This window comes from Pieris rapae, chromosome 20 (genome assembly GCF_905147795.1).
Source record: "Pieris rapae chromosome 20, ilPieRapa1.1, whole genome shotgun sequence".
Taxonomy (NCBI): domain Eukaryota; kingdom Metazoa; phylum Arthropoda; class Insecta; order Lepidoptera; family Pieridae; genus Pieris; species Pieris rapae.
In genome coordinates this window covers 3,099,864-3,119,856 of record NC_059528.1, presented here as the reverse complement: position 1 = coordinate 3,119,856, position 19,993 = coordinate 3,099,864, and the positions used below count along the sequence as shown (strand labels likewise).

The 19,993-nt window shown below is 31.7% G+C and overlaps 2 protein-coding genes across 7 annotated transcripts; both read left to right on the top strand.

Annotated features, from left to right (window-relative positions):
- The first annotated feature begins 423 nt into the window (after positions 1 to 423).
- Positions 424 to 16,746, top strand: LOC111000961 (seroin). 6 transcript variants are annotated; one of them, XM_045632684.1, is made up of 11 exons: positions 424 to 554; positions 3,481 to 3,567; positions 3,841 to 3,880; positions 4,052 to 4,067; positions 5,186 to 5,342; positions 5,907 to 5,937; positions 6,420 to 6,426; positions 6,565 to 6,588; positions 6,922 to 6,945; positions 7,012 to 7,056; positions 8,102 to 8,575. In XM_045632684.1, exons 2-11 carry the CDS (start codon positions 3,492 to 3,494, stop codon positions 8,330 to 8,332), a joined length of 651 nt encoding a protein of 216 aa, XP_045488640.1. In that variant the 5' UTR covers positions 424 to 554; positions 3,481 to 3,491; the 3' UTR covers positions 8,333 to 8,575. The 6 variants fall into 6 exon arrangements, with proteins under 6 accessions (XP_045488640.1, XP_022126271.2, XP_045488637.1 ...); XM_022270579.2 differs by having other exon boundaries at positions 5,099 to 5,342; XM_045632681.1 differs by lacking the exon at positions 6,922 to 6,945 and having other exon boundaries at positions 5,099 to 5,342.
- On the top strand, positions 11,371 to 19,214 carry LOC111000953. The gene is made up of 9 exons (XM_022270570.2): positions 11,371 to 11,452; positions 13,241 to 13,318; positions 13,586 to 13,625; positions 13,838 to 13,853; positions 14,703 to 14,850; positions 15,955 to 15,997; positions 16,490 to 16,496; positions 16,646 to 16,675; positions 18,658 to 19,214. Exons 2-9 carry the CDS (start codon positions 13,252 to 13,254, stop codon positions 18,823 to 18,825), a joined length of 519 nt encoding a protein of 172 aa, XP_022126262.2. The 5' UTR covers positions 11,371 to 11,452; positions 13,241 to 13,251; the 3' UTR covers positions 18,826 to 19,214.
- Positions 19,215 to 19,993: the final 779 nt, after the last annotated feature.

Sequence of the window (19,993 nt, the reverse complement as noted above, 5' to 3'; positions counted from 1 at the left end):
TTTTTTTATTTTAATTTGTATATAAATACTAGCTGACCTGGGAAACGTCATTTTGCCATGTATATCATTTATAATAAAAAATAGGGGTTGATCGTAGAGGGTTGAAAATTTAGGGTTGTATGTATTTTTTAATGCTGTTGATACAGTTGATAAAAAAATAAAAAATTATCTAAAAATTAAAAAAATATTTAGGGGTGGACTACCCTTAACATGATGAAAAATAGATGTTGTCTGATTCTCAGACATACCCAATATGCATACAAAATTTCATGAGAATCGGTCAAGCCGTTTCGTAGGAGTTTAACCACAAACACCGCAACACGAGAGTTTTATAAGATTTTAATTTGGTGATAGCTTATACGTTTCGTCCTAGTTCACGAAAGTGATAGTTCAATGACTACAAATTCACATTATGTTTATGATGTTCGGCAAATTTTGTTGCATTGTATTATTTATTTTCCGATGCATAAAACCTTTTTATATCCAAATCACGTTTTCTATTCACTTTGTTATGTGATCTAAAGGCAATCGGACGTTTTTCCTGTATTTCACAGGTAAGTTCATTTTTTCCTTATCAAAATATGCAATTTTAAAAATAAATATGTCGGTGAATCTGGGTCTTGTACGCAGAATAATCATTATGAATATGTTTATACGTTATGCGCGCATAGCATGGATTTTTTATTACTGTCTTGGGAGTACATTCTTAGCTAAAATTAATAAATCGGAGAATCAAAAAAGTTATAATCCCGAGACTAATTAAAGAATTAAATTAAATTTGCTTAGTGACAATAGAGATGGTTTATGGGGCTCGCAAAGCAAGTTTGCAAGGCTTGAGGATATATCTCACATAATACATGCTGTTGTCCAGTATCTACTACACGCACAAATCAACTTGGCACCTGCATGGAATGTGCTTCCTCCCACCACACCCCACTTCCTACCACTCGCCCTTGACGCGACAGTATGATCTGTACATTAAATATTGTCATTTTATTAACAAAATAAACTGAAATTATATTTGTTTTATAATCTAATGTATATAGAACTGTTACCAAAAATATACCTACATTTAACCCCCTCATTGATAATCGCGAGTGTCGAGGGGTCTTAAAGATTACTGGATTTTTTTATGCATCACTATGTAAAATTAGATTCATTTAATATTTCTTTTTTTTTTTTCATTAGTGTACATTATGTTACCTATATGAATAAATAAATTTTGACTTTTCCGAAGTCATTTCAACGAGGTGCCTAGTTAACTTCTGTTTGTAGTAAAATAAAATAAAAACATCTCCATTCATTTTAAGTAGGTAAATTTTCTTTCCTAGGTGTAAGATTTGGAAACCCTTTTAAGTAAAAAATACCTGTGTCGGGGTTCCCAGCTCTTCCATAAACAAACTTAATTCTTAATTACTTAAAATAATTACATTATTTAACCTATTTTATTTTTCTTTTTTGAACCGTTATTATCACGCCTGAGTGCATGAGTAAGTGTGTGGGTGTAAATGTGTAAGTGAGTGAGTGAAGTGCGTAAGAGATACGCAAGAGGAGCCGTGCTTCCGTTTGACCAAAAATCGGAACTCTAAACCGGGGATTTCGGGATTTACTAAAGCGTGGCAAAATATATAGAATAAAGTCAGGATAAAGGATCAGATAAGTAAAATAAAATTAATAAATATGTATATTATTCGAGCAAGTCGAATCGATGCGCTAGTAAACATACAAAGGTAAAAACTTTAACAGGAAAATGAATTGGCATTAAAACAGGTTAGCCCGGAGATGAGTTTTGTGCTTATAAAGTATCCAATTATTTATTATGTTAATTTTATAATTGTTTTATGTTATATGATGATCTATATAATATTTTTACATACACATTTTATTAAATAAAAAACTTGAGATGTGTCAAGGGATGGAACGAAAGTTCCTTCGATTGATTAGTGAAGGAATTGTAATAAAATTTTATTTTTTTAAGTTATAATAATATATTTTTTATTATTAGTAATAAACTTAATCAGAAGGCTCAATTTTAGTAATTAGAATGCCTAAAATAATTATTTTGTATTAGTTTATTGTGTTTCATTTTGACAGCGAATCTGAAGATAGAGACATCTATGGATACCTATGTACATTTTTTACGAAAAAAACTCCGTTCCAACATAGAGAATAGAGATGTCGTTAGTTTCGTCGTTATAACTTTTCGTCTTATTTTTTCGGTCTTTCGCAACACGCGCTAAGGGACCTCGTTCCAATATTGATTACTGGCTGATTTTTATGGGTGGATTCTGATATAAACATTTCAGTTTTATCTACGTAATATATAACGCACTTACATTACACATACTTACATAAGATCATCAAGTCTTGATCGAGGCTAGATTTTTGTATCGGTTACTTGCCTTTTTTTCTTAAATATAATCGTGCCCGCACGATATTTTAATTCGCCGTTTGAATGAATGTTTAATGCGTAATTACAAAGCAATGTACGTTGCACAGGTGTAATTCGAGCGCACGAATTCAGGGTTGAGAGACTTGCACAGTTACACTGCCTTTGGAATCATTATTTATACCGTACCAATATTAATAATGCTTATAATAATTCAAACGGATTAGGTGTTATGGTAGATATGAATAGCTACCAAGGGTGTCATATTACAAGACAATACGTTATTAACGATATTTGAATCATATTTTATGTATTGTTTGTTTTGTTAAACGTTACTTCGAGTCTGGACTCGAGGTTTTAAATCTGTATTCCTTAAATATACTACACTATTTCAAAATATCAATTGTTTATCACATGTTAAAATCGTTAGTGTTATAAAAAATCAGACTTTATATGAAAATTGTATTTTAAGCTCGTAAACACCAAGTTTGATTCTGACGATGATTTTGATTCTTCTAGTCTAGGTCTGTCTAGCTGTCTATCTTTAAAAGCAAAAGAAATATCCTCACCACATATAAATTAAATGAAAGCCTATTCTCTCATTTATACGCAGCTTTAAAAGTAAAAATTACGTCTTCTTATCTAATCTCTATCTTCAAACCTTTTTGAGACGCTTTGAATAAAAAGATACTTAAAACTGTATAGTACTGTAAAATATGTACAGAATTATCTTTGTCTTGCTCCTTGAAGTGTAATAGTCATGGGTAGTCTGTGTCCATTTCATTGATAATTATTCTTTATAAGCAAAATAGGCACCTGTCCCTTCAAACAATTAGTGTGAAATAAAAAAAAATGTGTTTAAAAAATCAATCTTTTTAAAATACGAATCGAATAACTTTAATACTGTGCAAATACTATTACAGTGTAAATTCAAAAACATTCTAGATTCAAAAAGATTTGTACAATAACATTTCACACATTTTCGTCATACATTTTCATCGTGAGACATAATTCTTGTTTCCCAGAACCATTCGTTACACTGTTTGTTCAGTTGTTGTTACAATGAGTACTTAAATGAGTAATTTTTTCAGGCACTTTTAGTATGTCCAAAGTTTTGAAAGTGTTAACGATGGCGCTTCGATGTGTCGTCGCCTTATTGGCAGTTACTTGTACACATGGTAAGTTTTAATAGGATAAAAGCCAGAAAATGTACGTGCGATATTATAATATTTCTTAATGCAGTACCCTTTTTGATTATGGTCTCTTTATCTATGATTATTTATTTATAGGTATAAACGTGACACGTATTGATTTTAGAGTCAAGGCCATGTCGGTTTTTTATAACCGTTCGTTCTAGGTTCAAATCGACAAATTAATAGTAACCATGGAATTTGTATTTCCGAAGTGAGATTCGATTATAAAATTAATTAACTATCCTATTGCATTTTCAGCGCTGAATCAATATCAAAACCAGTATGGAAATTTCCAAAAGTAAGTTTAAAGGAAAATTATTTTGAAAATAATTTAAATGTAAAACGGTAATCAATTTGATAAGCTTTTCCTGCTATTGCTATACATGACACGGTGCTTAAATAAATGCTCTCTCTTACTTAATTATAAATTATTGATGTTCAATCTAAGATATGTTTATTTTTGTTTCAGCAACCAAGGTTTTAGGGTAAGTTTTTAAAAGTTTTTCGTTTTAGTAATAAAATCGTGTTTACCCTTTCTGAAACATAATTTAAATTTCAAACTTCTTTAAAAACCTATGAACATTATCTACATATAATATACATCCATAAATGCGTTTGTATATCTTAAAATGACTGAACCTATTTTGATTAAAATTGGTCCGCTAAGTTAGGAAATATGTAATATTAATTTATTTAAATAAAACACATTTCCTAACCTACATACATTAGAATATATGTAGGTTCGGAATAGCAATTATTATTATTATTATTGCTAGAGCAATAATAATAATAATAATAAAAGCCCTTTATTCGCTGACCATTTAGCTTAAATGCTATTCTTATTACACTCATTCTAAAAAGGTTTGAAAAAGAAAATTAAAACAAATTTAAATAGTATGGTCCCTGTGAACCATTAACGCTGGCAGCATTTCCATGCTCTATTGATTGTCGTTTCTGAGAAATTTGTGTACAAATCTCGCATAATAAGAAAACTATCGGTTAATATAATCTATATTATATAATATTCTTGCCATCATCATTACTATCTAAGATCTTCTAACGCTTTATGCATATCTTCATCTAATAAATACATCCCATTATTTTATTTTTGCAATATATCGTACTTACATTGAAATTTCTCCCTCATTTTTAACGGATGTTATTTATTAAATAGACCCATTATATATAGATAGATGGCGCTGTAAGTAAACAAATTTTATGGAACAGGGGGAAAACGGGCAGGACTCACCTGATGTTATGTGATACCGCCGCCCATGGACACTCTCAATGCCAGAGGGCTCACGAGTGCGTTGCGAGTCTCTTACGGTACGCTCCTTTCTTAAAGGACCCGATATCAAATTGGTTCGGAAATTCTCCAGTGGGCTTCTGGTTCCACATTGTAGTGGTGCCCGAACGACGGCCGTGTCTGGTGGAATTTCGTATTCTGCCTCGACATCCGATGATGCAACCTTGCTATTAATCCGAACAACTACTTATAATTGATATATATTTTCAGCAACCACAATTCCCTACAATTACAATGCCACCAATCAAACCGATGGTTTTCCCAACTTTCCCGACATTTCCCACATTTTCCCCGCAGGATATAATCAACCAGCAAGGAGGCCCTGGAGTCAATTTTAATGGCGCTGCCATATCTTCGTCGAGTTTTACAAAGGTTGACCAGGATGGGAAAGTTCAACGTGGAGGTCTCACAAAAATTATTACCAATCGCAATGGGGTTATCGAGGAGCGTACATGTGAGAACAATTTCTATTAATATTTATATGTCGTACTGCGGATCAAACTTTGAAAGCTATACTATAATGTGCGGTCCTACCGAAGAAAATTCCCACTTATCGCGATGGGATAATATCAATAGCGATAGTCACCTCTGCCTTATGTATACAATTTCGATCTAGTTTTTACAATTTACGTAGCACTGATGTTGGAACAACCTTGGAGTCGCGCTTTAAAAACTCAATCGTCGGGATCCCTAGTTTCAAGATGCCGATGCAGGCGTTTGGCCGTCAACTATATGAGTACATTCACAAGTTCCTAAATTTAAAAAAATACGAAAAATCCGCCACATTATAAATAAGTATGTAAATGTCATCTCAATTTAATAATGACATATATAATACAAACAATAACAGACAAGTAAAGTTAGGTCTTGTGTGTAATGTTGCATTACACACACATTTACATACTGTGTACATTAGTAACCGACAACATTAGATTAGTAACTTGGATTAGTAAACTATTTATGATTTATAGACAACTTGTAAATATAGAAATTTGATAATATTTATTTCTATTTACAGACCCTGATGATGGCTCCAACATCAATATAGTGTAAGTTTTAATTTACCTTAGTGTGATTCTTAATTTATTTATTTAAATATTATATTAATTGCCAATATACATTATATAATATACAAAAAAAATAAGTGGCATCACAACCTTTTTAAGTCTGGGGCTGCGACTTCTGTTTCTGTTTCATGATCATTTGTCATTCATTCATCATCAACATTTGTGATCAGCCTCGTGTGCCTGACACACGCCGTCTGGCCGCCGTTTTGGATTTAAGGCAAGCGACTTTCCTCGTCATGTTTTTCTTCACGAGCAAATGTTATATGCGCACATAGAAAAAAAGCCTGTTAGTGCAGCCGGGCATCGAACACACGACCTCGGGGATAAGGGTCGCGTGCCAAAGCCATTGAGCCACCACGGATCTTTCATAAATACATACTACACATTTAATAAGTTTGATTGGTCGCGATACAGATAACATATAAACTAATTTACGCATTTAATTTGATTTTTTTTTGTTATAGGTCTTCGGTAAGCAACTGATCTTCAATCTTGATGTTGGATTTATTATTTCTTACTTAACCAGGATGTGATCTTTTTGATGATTAATTTAAACTTTATATAGTAACTTAAATACGGTAAATTTAATTGTTTGTATTGATATTACAGTTCCCACAACCTAATATACCTAAGGTAAGAGTGTCTTTGTAATGCATGAATGCATGAAATGTTACTTAAAATACTAATACACGTAAAAGTTTAAATATAACTTTACTAAACATAGTTATTTTTTAATATGTTTCTTGCTTCTTTTGTATAAAAATATTGTATTCACAACAAAATTGCGTAGCTTTTACATAATAATAATATATGTTCAATGACGTCATAAATAAAGACAGTTAAAAGGAAACATTTTACTCTTTTCCTTATTTAATCTAAAGATATACACTAACTTTTACTTATCGGAGTCGGAAAACGCAAATTTATTAGTTCCATTTCACACTCGATATTCAAATTTCATTCCAGTTTCCGGTACTTCCACAGATAAAGGTAAACTAACAAATTAATGTTCACTATAGTAATCACTCCGTTTGGTAATTTAATTTATATTTTCAGTTACCATTACCTGTCTTACTGGTACCCCCATTTCCTCAAATAAAGGTAAATTTGTCGAACCATTGTGTGTTTTTCGTTTTGTTCTAATGTTGTCGATTTTAAACCAGTCTGTCTTTTCGTGTGTTGTTTTAATGGATGTATATGTAGCTTATATATGTGAGACGATTATATGTGGACGAAACGAGTCAAAAATCAACACGTTTTGGACATATGAGAGTCATACTGGGCGCTAAGTCTCTTCGTTAACCAGTAACGTTGTGAAACAGTCAATAGATCGACACAAGTCTCAATCCTTTAAAGACACTACATTTGTAAACCAATAACTGAGTGACGCGTGACTACATATTACAGGCATGTTGGTCTAGTAAGTTTCTGGTCGAAGGATCATGAGAGGCAAGACAGAGACTCCTCTATGGCCGTCAAAGAAAGATTCTTCTTATGACGTTAATAGACCTGTCTTATCTTTCCAACGCAACAAAATAAAAATTTCAAATGAAGAATTACTGTTAGAATATTTTTGTACAAAGAACTTGACACCTTTCTATTTATAGTATTATTTCATTAATATATATTTCTATGAGTTAAAATATACTAACTTATTTAATTGTGGTGTGTCAGTGGTAATAACCTATTAACCTATAATACATAATTTTTTCATCCTAATTCAAAGCAGTTATGGACGTCGATTTTTGCTTCTTGTATCATCTTTTATTATGTATTTTTGATGTTTTTGTCAATAATAAATATATAAGTGTTTGGGGCCATTGAAGTAATACGTGGATACTTTGATTTTCTTATTTGGTGATTACGTCAACAGTAATTATTTCATTTTTACACATTTTATCTACATACTGTATATTCTAAAAATCGAAATGAATTTACGAAGTTTCCTACAAAATAATTAATACGTTTATGTACTATTATTTTTGAGATCTTTGCCTACTTTTGCTGACAACAGTGGGGGTGGGGCATTTTGCAGTATATCTACTTCTTGAACGACCCCATTCCGTGTTATAATATAATAATGAAAATTAAACAGATGGTTGATAATATTTAAATCTCATGTTATTCACATTTATGTTTTTCTCAGGTTCCATTCATACCACTGCCACCTGTACCAAAAATCGACCCCATAGTTATCCCAAAATACAGTCCAGGTCCAAATGAAGAATTTCGCGGCAGATCCATCGTTTCATACAGACATTCATCCGATATCAATGGGGCGAGGAGCAGTGGTGGCGTTGATACAATTATCAGTAACGAAAATGGAAGAGTTGATAAGAAAACTTTTAAGTATGGAGACTTGAACGATGATTACTAAGTATACAGAAATAATATCTAGACACCAATAGGAAGTATCACAAGTACTGCAACAAATTTTCCAAAAAAGTATAAAATTTAAAAGAAACGAATCATTTATTATTTATTTTTGTAAATATGCTTGATGCTGCTAAGGCATATAACAAACATAAGAACTTGAATTTAAGAGATCAAACAAACATGGATTTAAAGTGGGAATTGATGTAGACATATTAATTGAATAAAAATATTTGATTACCCGTTATTACACCTTTCATTAAAATTGTATACTTGTAATATAAAATACATATACTTCCTCATACACTTATAAATTTTAGATTAAGCTTTTTTGTAAGCAATTGTTAAAATCTATACTTGCCTGAACTGTTTATAAAAAGAAGAACTAGCATATACTTATATGAATAACGTTATACAATGTTAAACAAGTGGAACAGTTCAAATATTTGGTTTAATAAAACTGTTTCAGTGCATAATTGATTTATATTTTATTTATAATTAAATTAATAAAGTTTGATAAAAATATTTATTATTTCTCCTTTATTTTTATTTTTGTCCGATATACAGCAGAGGAGTACCTACTTGATTCGAAAATCTAAATGTTCTGATAATGAGTTTGACAAAGTCGTGGTATTTGATATCGCACCAGTACCAAACTACCTTTTTGTTATATTGATAGAGAGATTGATTTAGATTGAAAATATTTCCCGAAATGAATTGTTTGTAATATTAGGTCCTTACATATGAAATTGGCGTATTTCGTACTGGCCACTTTAATCTCGATGATCTCCTCTTTGGTAAGGAATTCCAAATTCAAATTTGTACAGCTTACGGCTTGTACGCCGTGGCACTAATGCTGCGGAAACGACTCGAAGGGTGAATGATGTGTATGGCGATCATGTCGCAAAAGAAAACACAGTTCGTTTTTGGTTCCAACGTTTTCCTTCTGAAAAATTCGACCTGCAGAACAAGCCCCGTGGTCGGCCTGAACCCAAGTTGATAATGAAGTATTGAAGGCTATTGTGGAAGCGGATCCATCGCAAACCACGTCCGAGTGAGCTGCAGGCTGCGGTGTTAGTGATTAAACTGTTTTAATTCACTTGAAGGAAATTGGGAACATTAAAAAGCTTGAAAGATGGGTACCTCACGAATTGACTGAAGCAAACCGGCAAACGCGCGTCGACTGCTGCGTTACATTACTGAACCGATTCATAACCTGTGATGAAAAATGGATTCTTTACGATAATCGTTGGTTTAGTTGGTTTATGCAATAGTTGGATCCTGACCAGCCAGCCTAATCCTGCCCCAAGCGAAAATTAACATAATGGATAAATGGTGTATTTAATTATGTATGGGTGAAAAAATTGGAAGAGACGAGTTTCATTAATTTCTGATAATTAATTATTAAAACTTACTTAATCCTATAGTCGTACCAGGTTTTGAATTACTTATAATATACTAAATTATATATTGTATTATTATGTACTAGTTGCGTGAGATGCTGAAAAAACAATACAGTATGGGATAATATTTTGCGCCTGTTAAATTGTTTACGCTAATAAGTGATCTGCCTTCTTTGCGTATAATAATAATTCCGCTGTAATCTATATACATACATAGAACCCAGCGGATGATGTTTATATGTGTTTATTGTTTGCGTGATTTTAATTAATATTAATCCTAGCAATATTTTTAAAGAAATGAATTTGATTTAAACTGATTATTATAATGTAAGTTCTGCTTTTTAAGTTCACTAAGCTTTATAGTAGAGATGAAACGGATATCCGGTAAATATCCGGCATCCGACCTATCCGGTGGCCTTTATACTATCCGGATTAAAAAAATCGGACTAGGCCGAATTAAAAAAATCTGGATATTTTTTTTTAAGTAATTATCAGCTTTATTCAGTCTTAGTATAACTAAAGAAATATAATTAGTTTTAGTCGTAATTTTTTTAATCACACAATAGTAAATGAAGGCAATAAAAGAAATGAATTAATTAGTACTCATATTTTACATAAGTAGAATTCCACCTACTGCTAATATCTTGCAGTAACTGATGCTCGGGTAAACTTAGTTTTTTTTTTGAATCGTCAGTAGTTTTTCTTGACTTAAACCTGAGTGATTGAAGTGTGCGTGTGTGCGATATATCAAACGGTAACTCCCGTAGGCAGCCAAATATCCGGTATCCGGCCAAACTGCTATCCGTTCATCTCTACTTTATAGTTTAATTAGCAATATTATAGATATTATTAATATAAAGATTATGTATATTACGGAACGCAAATTTGTTTAAACGTTAGTAAAGTTTGAAAGTGGTTTGTTATGTTTTTTTTAATCTTTAACGACAGTTGAACAGCTGAGATTGCTGAGTATCACTTTTATATGTTTTTTTTATTAAAATTTGTATCATCTCTACATAGTATAAAACAAAGTCGCTTTCTCTGTCCCTATGTCCTTTGTATGCTTAAAGCTTTGAAACTACGCAACGGATTTTGATGCGGTTTTTTTTAATAGATAGAGTAATTCAAGGAAGGTTTATATGTATAATAACATCCATTAGATAGTGGAGAAGTACTCTTATTTTTGAGGTTTCTAATGTGATGTCGTAAATAATTACATTTTTTCCGTTTACATTGCAAACGCAGGCTGAACCCTACGAGTTTTATCAAAATAATGTACTAAGTATTGTACACATTGAAAAGGTCTACAGAAAAGTCCCTGATGGTATATGTCTATCTCTTATGGATAACCCACAATAACTTTTTTTTGTCATTTACTTTTTACTACAAATAATGGCTAATTTTCGAAACGATTTTATCCAATACAGCATTAATCCTTAACCAATTAAATACCTTAAATATATTGTTCATTTAATATCTATACAGCCCATTACAGTTTATTTAGCAGCGATCGAACGCGTACCTATATTATCGGAGCTTTCCAGCGACGGAAATAACAATACATAATAAAAACCTGCTTTTCATCAGCATTGCACCCGTGCGAAGCTGGGGCGGGTCACTAGTATAAAAATATTTTAATTCGGTGATACATTTGGTCCCGTTTTCTATTCACTTTGCTATTTGATCTAAAGGCAATCGGACGTTTTTCCTGTATTTAACAAGTAAGTTCATATTTTCCTTATCAAAATATCCAATTTTAATAATGTGTCGGTGAATCTATTATGAATATTTTCTTCTTACGTTGTGCGCTCATAACATGGATTTTGTTGGTACTTTCTTGGAAGTACAGTATTAGCAAAATTTAATAAATCGGAGAATCAAAAATGTTATAATACCGAGACTAATTATAGAATAAAATTAAATTTGTTTAGTGACAATAGAGATGGTCTATGGGGCTCGCAAAGCAAGTTTGCAATGTATTATATGAGACATATCTTCACATAATACATTTACAAGCTATTTCTTCAGATATATAATAATAATTTTACTTAGGGCCTATTTCACAATGTATGGATAAAGTGCCAAATAGCTATGCAACACATTAATTATTCGAAAGATAAAAGTTCCAAATAAGGTAGTTCGCATTTCATGACGTATAGCGCTATCTGACAGTCGTGAAACGCAAAAATACTATTTATCCTACCAATAAGTAATAAATAGCTTATTTGGAACTTATCCGGACATTGTGAAACAGGCCCTTAATATCAATATTTTAATATATTGATATATATTCGGAAATAGAGAATGACCTGAGAAAAAGTACTTAAACAATGTTTTTTTTAATCCATAATTTATTTTTAAAATTCTTCACGAGACCAAGTGACATGAGTCATAAAAACATAATTTATTTTAATAGATGTCTTTATTTTATAATAAAAAAAAATTTAAAAGCCCTATTAACATTATTTTTAGGTCATTAGGAAATTCCCGCAAACATTCAGACATTCGAAGTGTTTGAATAATGTTTTTAATACAACACAAAATATTTCGCGATTCTGATATTTCTTATCGAATATTGCGAATCATTAAAATTAAAGGAAAAATATTAGCGCCCGGTTTCTATAATTATAATCTAATTGCATAGGAACTTATGAAATACGGGTAAATTAATGCAAAGATAAAATATACTAAATAGATTCATAAAATATATAACTACTTTTTTGTTTTGTTTAATTATTAAAACCTTTATTCTCTACTTTTTATTAAAACATTTATATAATATTCATATTAGTATAAGTATTTACTTGAAGAGGACCTGAGACTAGCTTTAAATTCTCTTTTGTAAACCACTTTTCTTTCGAAATATTTTATATGTTTTTTAAATACTTAAATAATTTACTGGTTTCACGATAAGTTATTGATTAAAATCTCAATTGAAAAACTTGGTAGCTTAATTTAGAAAATAATTTAAAACCATGGGGTGGGCCTCCAGTTCTTTTTTGACGGACTTAGGACCTCTAATCCGGCCCTTTCTGCTTTGCTACCAAATATAAATAAAATAAAAAATAAAAAAGCCTTTTAACTCTTACGGCAGAACAAGTTACATTAATTAAGTTTACTTACATACTAGTGTTAGTTTTGTAAGTAATTAAATTTGTAACCTAAATTTAGTTGTGTTAGTTTTTCCTATTTTTATACTATTATTTTTCTTCTCTATGGGTGAAGGCCTCCTCCAAGGATAGCCAGTCCTCTCTCGATTGGGCTACTTGGATCCAGTTGAGATCAGCTGTTTTTTTATTTCGTCTTCCCAGCTAGCCACAGGTCTACCTCTCTTTCTTTTTCCCTGTGGACCCGCCCAAGTGGTTACCGTTTTCGTCCATCTCTTGTCACGTAGGCGCGCCACCTTGACACCAATCATAAATATTACTTTTTTTAAATATTCATTCCATTCGTTACACCGTTTTTTCAGTTGTTGTTACAATGAGTACTTAAATGAGTAATTTTTTCAGGTACTTTCAGTATGTCCAAAGTTTTAACGATGGTGCTTCGTTGTGTCGTCGCCTTTTTAGCCGTTACTTGTTCACAGGGTAAGTTTTAATAGGTTGAAAGCCAGAAAATGTACGTGCGATATTATAATATTTATTTAATGCAGTACCCTTTTTGGTTATGGTCTCTTTATCAATTATTATTTATTTATAAGTATAAACGTGACACGTATTGATTTTAGAGTCCAGGCCATGTCGATTTCTTATAACCGTTCCTTCTAGGTTCAAATCGACAAATAAATAGTAACCATGGAAATTGTATTTCCGAAGTGAGATTCGATTATAAAATTTATCTTATTGCATTTTCAGCCCAGAATCAATATCAAAACGAGGATGGAAATTTCCAAAAGTAAGTTTAAAGGAAAATTATTTTGAAATTAATTTAAATTTAGCAGGAAAAGCTTATCAAATTCATTACCGTTTTAGTTTTAGTTTTAGTAATCAATTTGATAAGCTTTTCCTGCTATTGCTATACATAACACGGTGCTTAAATAAATGCCCTCTCTTACATAATTATAAATTATTGATGTTCAATCTGAGATATGCATATTTTTGTTTCAGCAACCAAGATTCTATGGTAAGTTTTTAAAAGTTGTTTCGTTTTAGTAATAAAATCGTGTATTTTGAAACTTCTTTAAACCCTTTCTGAAACATAATTTAAATTTAAAACTTCTTTAAAAACCTATCGACATTATCTACATATAATATACATCCATAAATGCGTTTATATATCTTAAAAATGACTGACCTAACAAACTTATTTTGATTAAACTTGGTCCACTAAGTTAGGATTTACGTAATATAAATTTATTTAAATAAAACTATTTTCCTAACCTATATTCTAGCAATAAAATGGTTTGAAAAGAAAATTAAAACGAATTTCAAAAGTTAAGTCTCTGTGCCAGTGTACTTGTAACGCTGGCAGCATTTCCTTGATGTATATTTATTCGCTTCTGAAAAATTTGTGAACAAATCTCATATCATAGTCAGAAAACTATCAGTTAATATATTATATTCTACTATACTCTATATTATATACTATTCTTGCCATCATCATTATTATCTTCTAACGCTTTATACATATCTTGCAATATAACGTACACTGAAATTTCAAACTAATTTTTAAATGTATGTTATTTATTAAATGGATCCATTGTATACGGTACATACATAGATGGTGCTGCAAGGTAACAAGTTTTATAGAGCACGGGGCAAACGGGCAGGTCACCTGATGTTAAGTGGTACCGCCGCCCATGGACACTCTCAATGCCAGAGGGCACACGAGTGCGTTGCCAGCCCCATAATAATTTGTACGCTCTTTTCTTAACCCGAAATCAAATTGGTTCGGAAATACTTCAACTCTGACGATGCTATTAATCCGAACAACTAATACATCTATAAATAAATAATTCATCTATATTTTCAGCAACCACAATTCCCAACTTCCAACAACAACCAGCGAGGAGGCCCTGGAGTCAATTTTCAAAGTGACTTTCGAAATGCGTTGGTAGAGCAACGTGGGCGTCTCGCAAAAGTTATTGAAGATCGCAATGGGGTTATCGAGGAGCATATATGTGAGAACAATTTCTATTAATAATTATATGTAGTACTGCGGATCGAACTTTGAAAGCTATACTATAATTTACGGTGCTACCAAAGAAAATTCCATAACACATATTCCGATAAATGTTTGATGGGACCTGAACAACGCTAGTACTCCGTAACTTCTAATAGCGATAGCGGCAGTTACCTTCGCCTTTTGCCATACAATTTCGATCTAGTTTTTACAATTTACGTAGCACTGATGTTGGAACAACCTTGGGGTCGCGCTTTAAAAACTCAATCGTCGGTATCGCTAGTTTCAAGATGCCGATGCAGGCGTTTGGCCTACAGCTTTATGAGTACATTCACGAGTTCCTAATTTAAGGCTGTCCCTGAAAAAAATTGCAATGGGTTTTTGATTTTCAATCTGGTATTGGAATACAATTATCCATAGTCAAACATCCTTATCTAACTGACAGTAGTTTCAACATAAAAAAAGATCCATTATTGGATTACTAAGTACAATTAAAGTTTCCAGGAGCGTTTGGAATGTAATAGAAAGAATGAAATGATGGCGTGTTCTATTTGATTGTCATTGATTAACAGCATCTTTTGTCACATTGCGTTGACACACAACCAATATATTTTTCAGTCCGTCAGTTTGTAAGTTCAGACCCTAGCATCGTTCATCATCGTGCAATGGTTCATGCATAGTCTCGTCTATCATTGCTTTACATTCTCACGTCTTATGGATTTCTGGAGAAACATATAAGAGTAAAGCCTTCGAGTCCTGGGTTAATGGGAATTTAAAGAGATATTGTACACTAACAATAATAATAACCGCGTTAAACGAAGGACATAAAATAAATGAATGCTATATTTTGTAAATGCCAAAGAGTTAGGTAATCGCCAAGCGTATAAAGAAAGCCTGAGTGAATGTATTTCTTTATTTTATATACAGAACAGGAAATCATAATACCTTAACTAATTATACAGTGCAATTCTTGTGTACAGTGTGTGTAACTGTAAACCATGCAATGCAACATTTGACCGACAACATGTAACTTGGATTAGTAAACTAATTATTATTTGCATATTGCAATTATAGAAATTTAGTAATATATTTTTATTTACAGACCTTAAAGTTGGCAAAAACAAACCACATTACATCGATATAGAGTAAGTTTTAATTTACCTTAGTGTGATTCTTAATAGATAATTAATTTATTTGAATATTATATTAATTGCCAGTATACATTATATATACAAAAAATAAGTGGCACTAAAACCTTTTTAAGTCTGGGGCTGGGACTTCTGTTTTTGTTTCATGATCATTTGTCATTCATTCATCATCAACATTTGTGATCAGCCCCGTGTGCCTGACACACGCCGTCTGGCCGCCCTTTTGGATTTAAGGCAAGCGACTTTCCTCGTCATGTTTTCTTTCACGAGCAAATGTTATATGCGCACATAGAAAAAAAAGTCTCTTAGTGCAGCCGGGCATCGAAGTCGAGTCATACGATCTCCGGGATAAGGGTCGCGCGCCAAACCAAAGCCAAACACTGATCTTTCATATATTACACATTTAATAAGTAATGTTTTATTAGTCGCAATACAGATAAAATATCATATAAACTAATTTACGCATTTGATTTGTTTTTTTTGTTACAGGTCTTTGGTAAGCAACTGATCTTCTCTTCTCTCTCTCTGAATCTTAATTCTGGATTTATTATTTATTACTAAACTAGGATGCTATTTGATGATTAATTTAAACTTAATATAGTAACTTAAATACGGTAATTTTAATTGTTTGTATTGATTTTACAGTTCTCACGATATATCAATACCGATAAAAAGGTAAGAGTGTCTTTGTAATGCATGAATGCATGAAATGTTACTTAAAATACTTATACACGTAACAGTACTTACTAACTTTACCATGTAACGTAACTTTACCATGGAGTTATTTTTCAATATGATTCTTGCTTCTTTTCTATAAAAACATTGTATTCACAACAATATGGCTAAAAAAAAATTATAATAATATATTTTTAATGAGGTCATAAATAAAGATAGTTAAAAACGTTTTATATTTTCATATTATTATAATTCGTTACGGAATTTCTTGATTCGGTCGCCGCGCTCAATGCCTGCGATAAAATCTATGCAATAGCTTTAAAAAAAGGTACTAAATGTACTAAGGTCTGTTATATACAAAATGAAGAATGAATTAACACATATAAATATATGTAATACTTATTGAGAATTTAAATTGAAAATTTAAACTATATGTGTGTTTATGTGTATATATATAAAAGAGGGCTACTATTAATATCACTTATTTTAATATCAAACTTTTTGGTGGTCGGGGTGGGGGTGTTATGTTTTTTCGTTACGGAATTTCTGGATTCGGACCCCACGCTCAAGGCCCGCGATAAAAGTTATTCAATAGCTTAAAAAATAGTTGAACCAATGTGTGTTTTTCGTTTTCTTTTAATGTTGTCGAATCTAATACCAGTCTGTCGTTTCGTGTGTTGTTTTAATAGATGTATATGTAGCTTATATATGACGGACTATACCAACATCGCAAGGTACGAATGAAAACTATGACTTCTGGAAGTCAAAATTCAATACGTTTTGGACATAGGACAGTCATACTTGGCGCTAAGTCTCTTCGTTAATCAGTAACGTCTTAAATCAGTCAACAGATCGAGACATCTAAAGTCACATTCCTTTGAATAATTTTTAATTAGTTCCACCCGTGTAAACCAATAACTGAGTAACGCGTGTCTCCATGGTTCCCATTATTAAATGACTACATGTTATATAAAACTACTACACTGATTAAGGGATCATAAGGCATAACAGAGAGTCCTCTGTGGCCTTCAAAGAAAGATCATACTTCCAATGACGGATAATAGACATGTCTTATCTTTCCAACGCAACAAAATAAAATTCAAATGAAGAATTACTGTTAGCATATTTTTGTACAAAGACCTTGACATCTTTCTATACTATTATTGCATTAATATATATTTCTATTAGTTAGGGTAACCCCGCTGTAAAATATACTTAGTTAATTGTGGTGTGTCAGTGGTAATAACCTATTAACCTATAATTACACAATTTTTTCATCCTAATTCAAAGCAGTTATGGGCGTCGATATTTGCTTCCTGTGTATTACATCATTTATTATATTTGATGTTTTTGTCAATAATAAAGTTTAATAAAAGTACATAATATATAAGTCTTTGGGGCCGTTCAAGTATACGTAAGCACTATGGCTGGATTCTTTGATTTTCTTATTTAAGTAGTGATTACATTAATTATTTACCTTTTTTTACACATTTTATCCACATATTGTCTATTCTAATTTTTTTTTATTAATTTTTACTTATGTAACTTAAATGACGTTGTGGTTTATGACATTTTCTTTTGAATGTATGTAAAGGGAGGATCAAACTTGCTGAGTTTCTTGCCCGTTCTTCTCAGAATAAGACCTCCTGGCTCTTTCGCGAATTTTGTAAACGTTTTTGACATTCATAAGCATGCCTTAAGTCGCATCTAAGTTTTGATTTGATTTGATAAAAATCGAAATGCATTTTCGAAGTTTCCTACAAAATAATTAATACGTTTATGAACTATTATTTTTGATATCTTTGCCTACTTTTGCTGACAAGAGTGGGGGGGGGGGGGGTTATTTTGCAGTAAATCTACTACTACGTAATACTTGAACGACCCCTTTTCCATGTTAGGAAAATAATTTAGTCTAAATGAAAATTAAAAATATGGTTTTGTTAAGATTTAAATCTCATATTATACATTTATGTTTTTCTCAGGGTCCATCCGTAAAACACAGCCCCGGTCAAAATGAAGAATTTAACAGCAGTTCCAACGCTCTTGATTTGTTCGATATCCTTGATGAAGAGAACAGTGGCGGCGAAGCTACTACGCCAACACTGCTTTACATTACATTAGCCTTGATTATTTGTCGCATGCATATATAGTAGAGTCTACACAATATTTGATCAACAAGTAGCAAAAACTATTTTTGCCTTAATACGAAAATTAATTCACTCAAAAATAAATAATTAAAAACGTCTGTTAAAGTCACGAGTCGTTTTCAGTAAAATTTCTAGCAAAGATGTCTAATATGAGAATTTTCATTTAAAACCTACGAATATTACATAGAAATTATACAACGTCTATAGAGACGAGAAATTAGACTCAAATAAAATTAATCTAGAAATATATACAAAAACTGAAAAACTATCGAAATTTATATCTACTACTTATTTGTTCAACTACTTATTGTAATTAATACTAAAAGACGAATATAGGCACTGAGACAATGTAACTTTTTACTCTACGTCCCAAATAAAAAAAAAGATAATTATTATTGTTTTCTTTATTTTCTTGCAAGAAAAGGGCAAATTCTTCTTCAAATTATTCTAGCAACGCGCTAGCCTTTTAAGAATTTGTACGAGCGAGCCCTCTAACATCGAGAGTGTCCATGGGCGGCGGTATCACTTAACATCAGGAAAGCCTCCTGCCCGTTGCTCCCTGTTCTAGAAAAAAAAATTAAAATTTTCTTAATATCAATTCTTAAACGTTTTGTTTTCGCAATCTCTTACGGCCCTCTATTTGTTGAACTACCCTTTCAGAAATGGGCTCGAACACAAAAAAAAAAGCTGGTACAAGACTACAAGCACGTCAAACCTAAAATGTCCAACGCCTTAGTCAGGTCCGAAGCAATCATACCGCGACACTAATAAACCACATTAAATTTTAACCTTGGAGTTTAAAAAGAAAATTTTTGCAAAGTATTTAAAACTATGATGCACAAAGTATATTTGTAAAATATTGGATAATTATTTTAATGATAGCAATAACATCCAGGACAACTTAACAATGTCGTGAAAAATAGCCAAATATAGTCTCTCGTTCAAGGCTGGCTATGAATAACTATAAAAGACGCCGATATTTTTGCAAAACTATAGTATCTGAAAATAGCTTTAGGATTATATTCGCAGTTTTAATCAATAAAAATGAAAACAGTGTTCATACTTATCTTATGTCTTACATTGACATATTGTACTGGTAAGTACCATATATCTCAAATACCTTGAAATCGCTAGTTTCGCGCTTACGTGATCTAATTAAAATAGTTACCAA

Excerpts from the sequence above, each read along its gene's own strand:
- LOC111000961 (XM_022270579.2), top strand. The coding sequence starts at position 3,492 with ATGTCCAAAGTTTTGAAAGTGTTAACGATGGCGCTTCGATGTGTCGTC. Across the intron at positions 5,343-5,906 it reads GGTTATCGAGGAGCGTACAT|ACCCTGATGATGGCTCCAAC; the intron begins GTGAGAACAATT and ends TTCTATTTACAG. Across the intron at positions 7,057-8,101 it reads CCCCATTTCCTCAAATAAAG|GTTCCATTCATACCACTGCC; the intron begins GTAAATTTGTCG and ends TGTTTTTCTCAG.
- LOC111000953 (XM_022270570.2), top strand. The coding sequence starts at position 13,252 with ATGTCCAAAGTTTTAACGATGGTGCTTCGTTGTGTCGTCGCCTTTTTA. Across the intron at positions 13,319-13,585 it reads AGCCGTTACTTGTTCACAGG|CCCAGAATCAATATCAAAAC; the intron begins GTAAGTTTTAAT and ends TTGCATTTTCAG. Across the intron at positions 14,851-15,954 it reads GGTTATCGAGGAGCATATAT|ACCTTAAAGTTGGCAAAAAC; the intron begins GTGAGAACAATT and ends TTTTATTTACAG.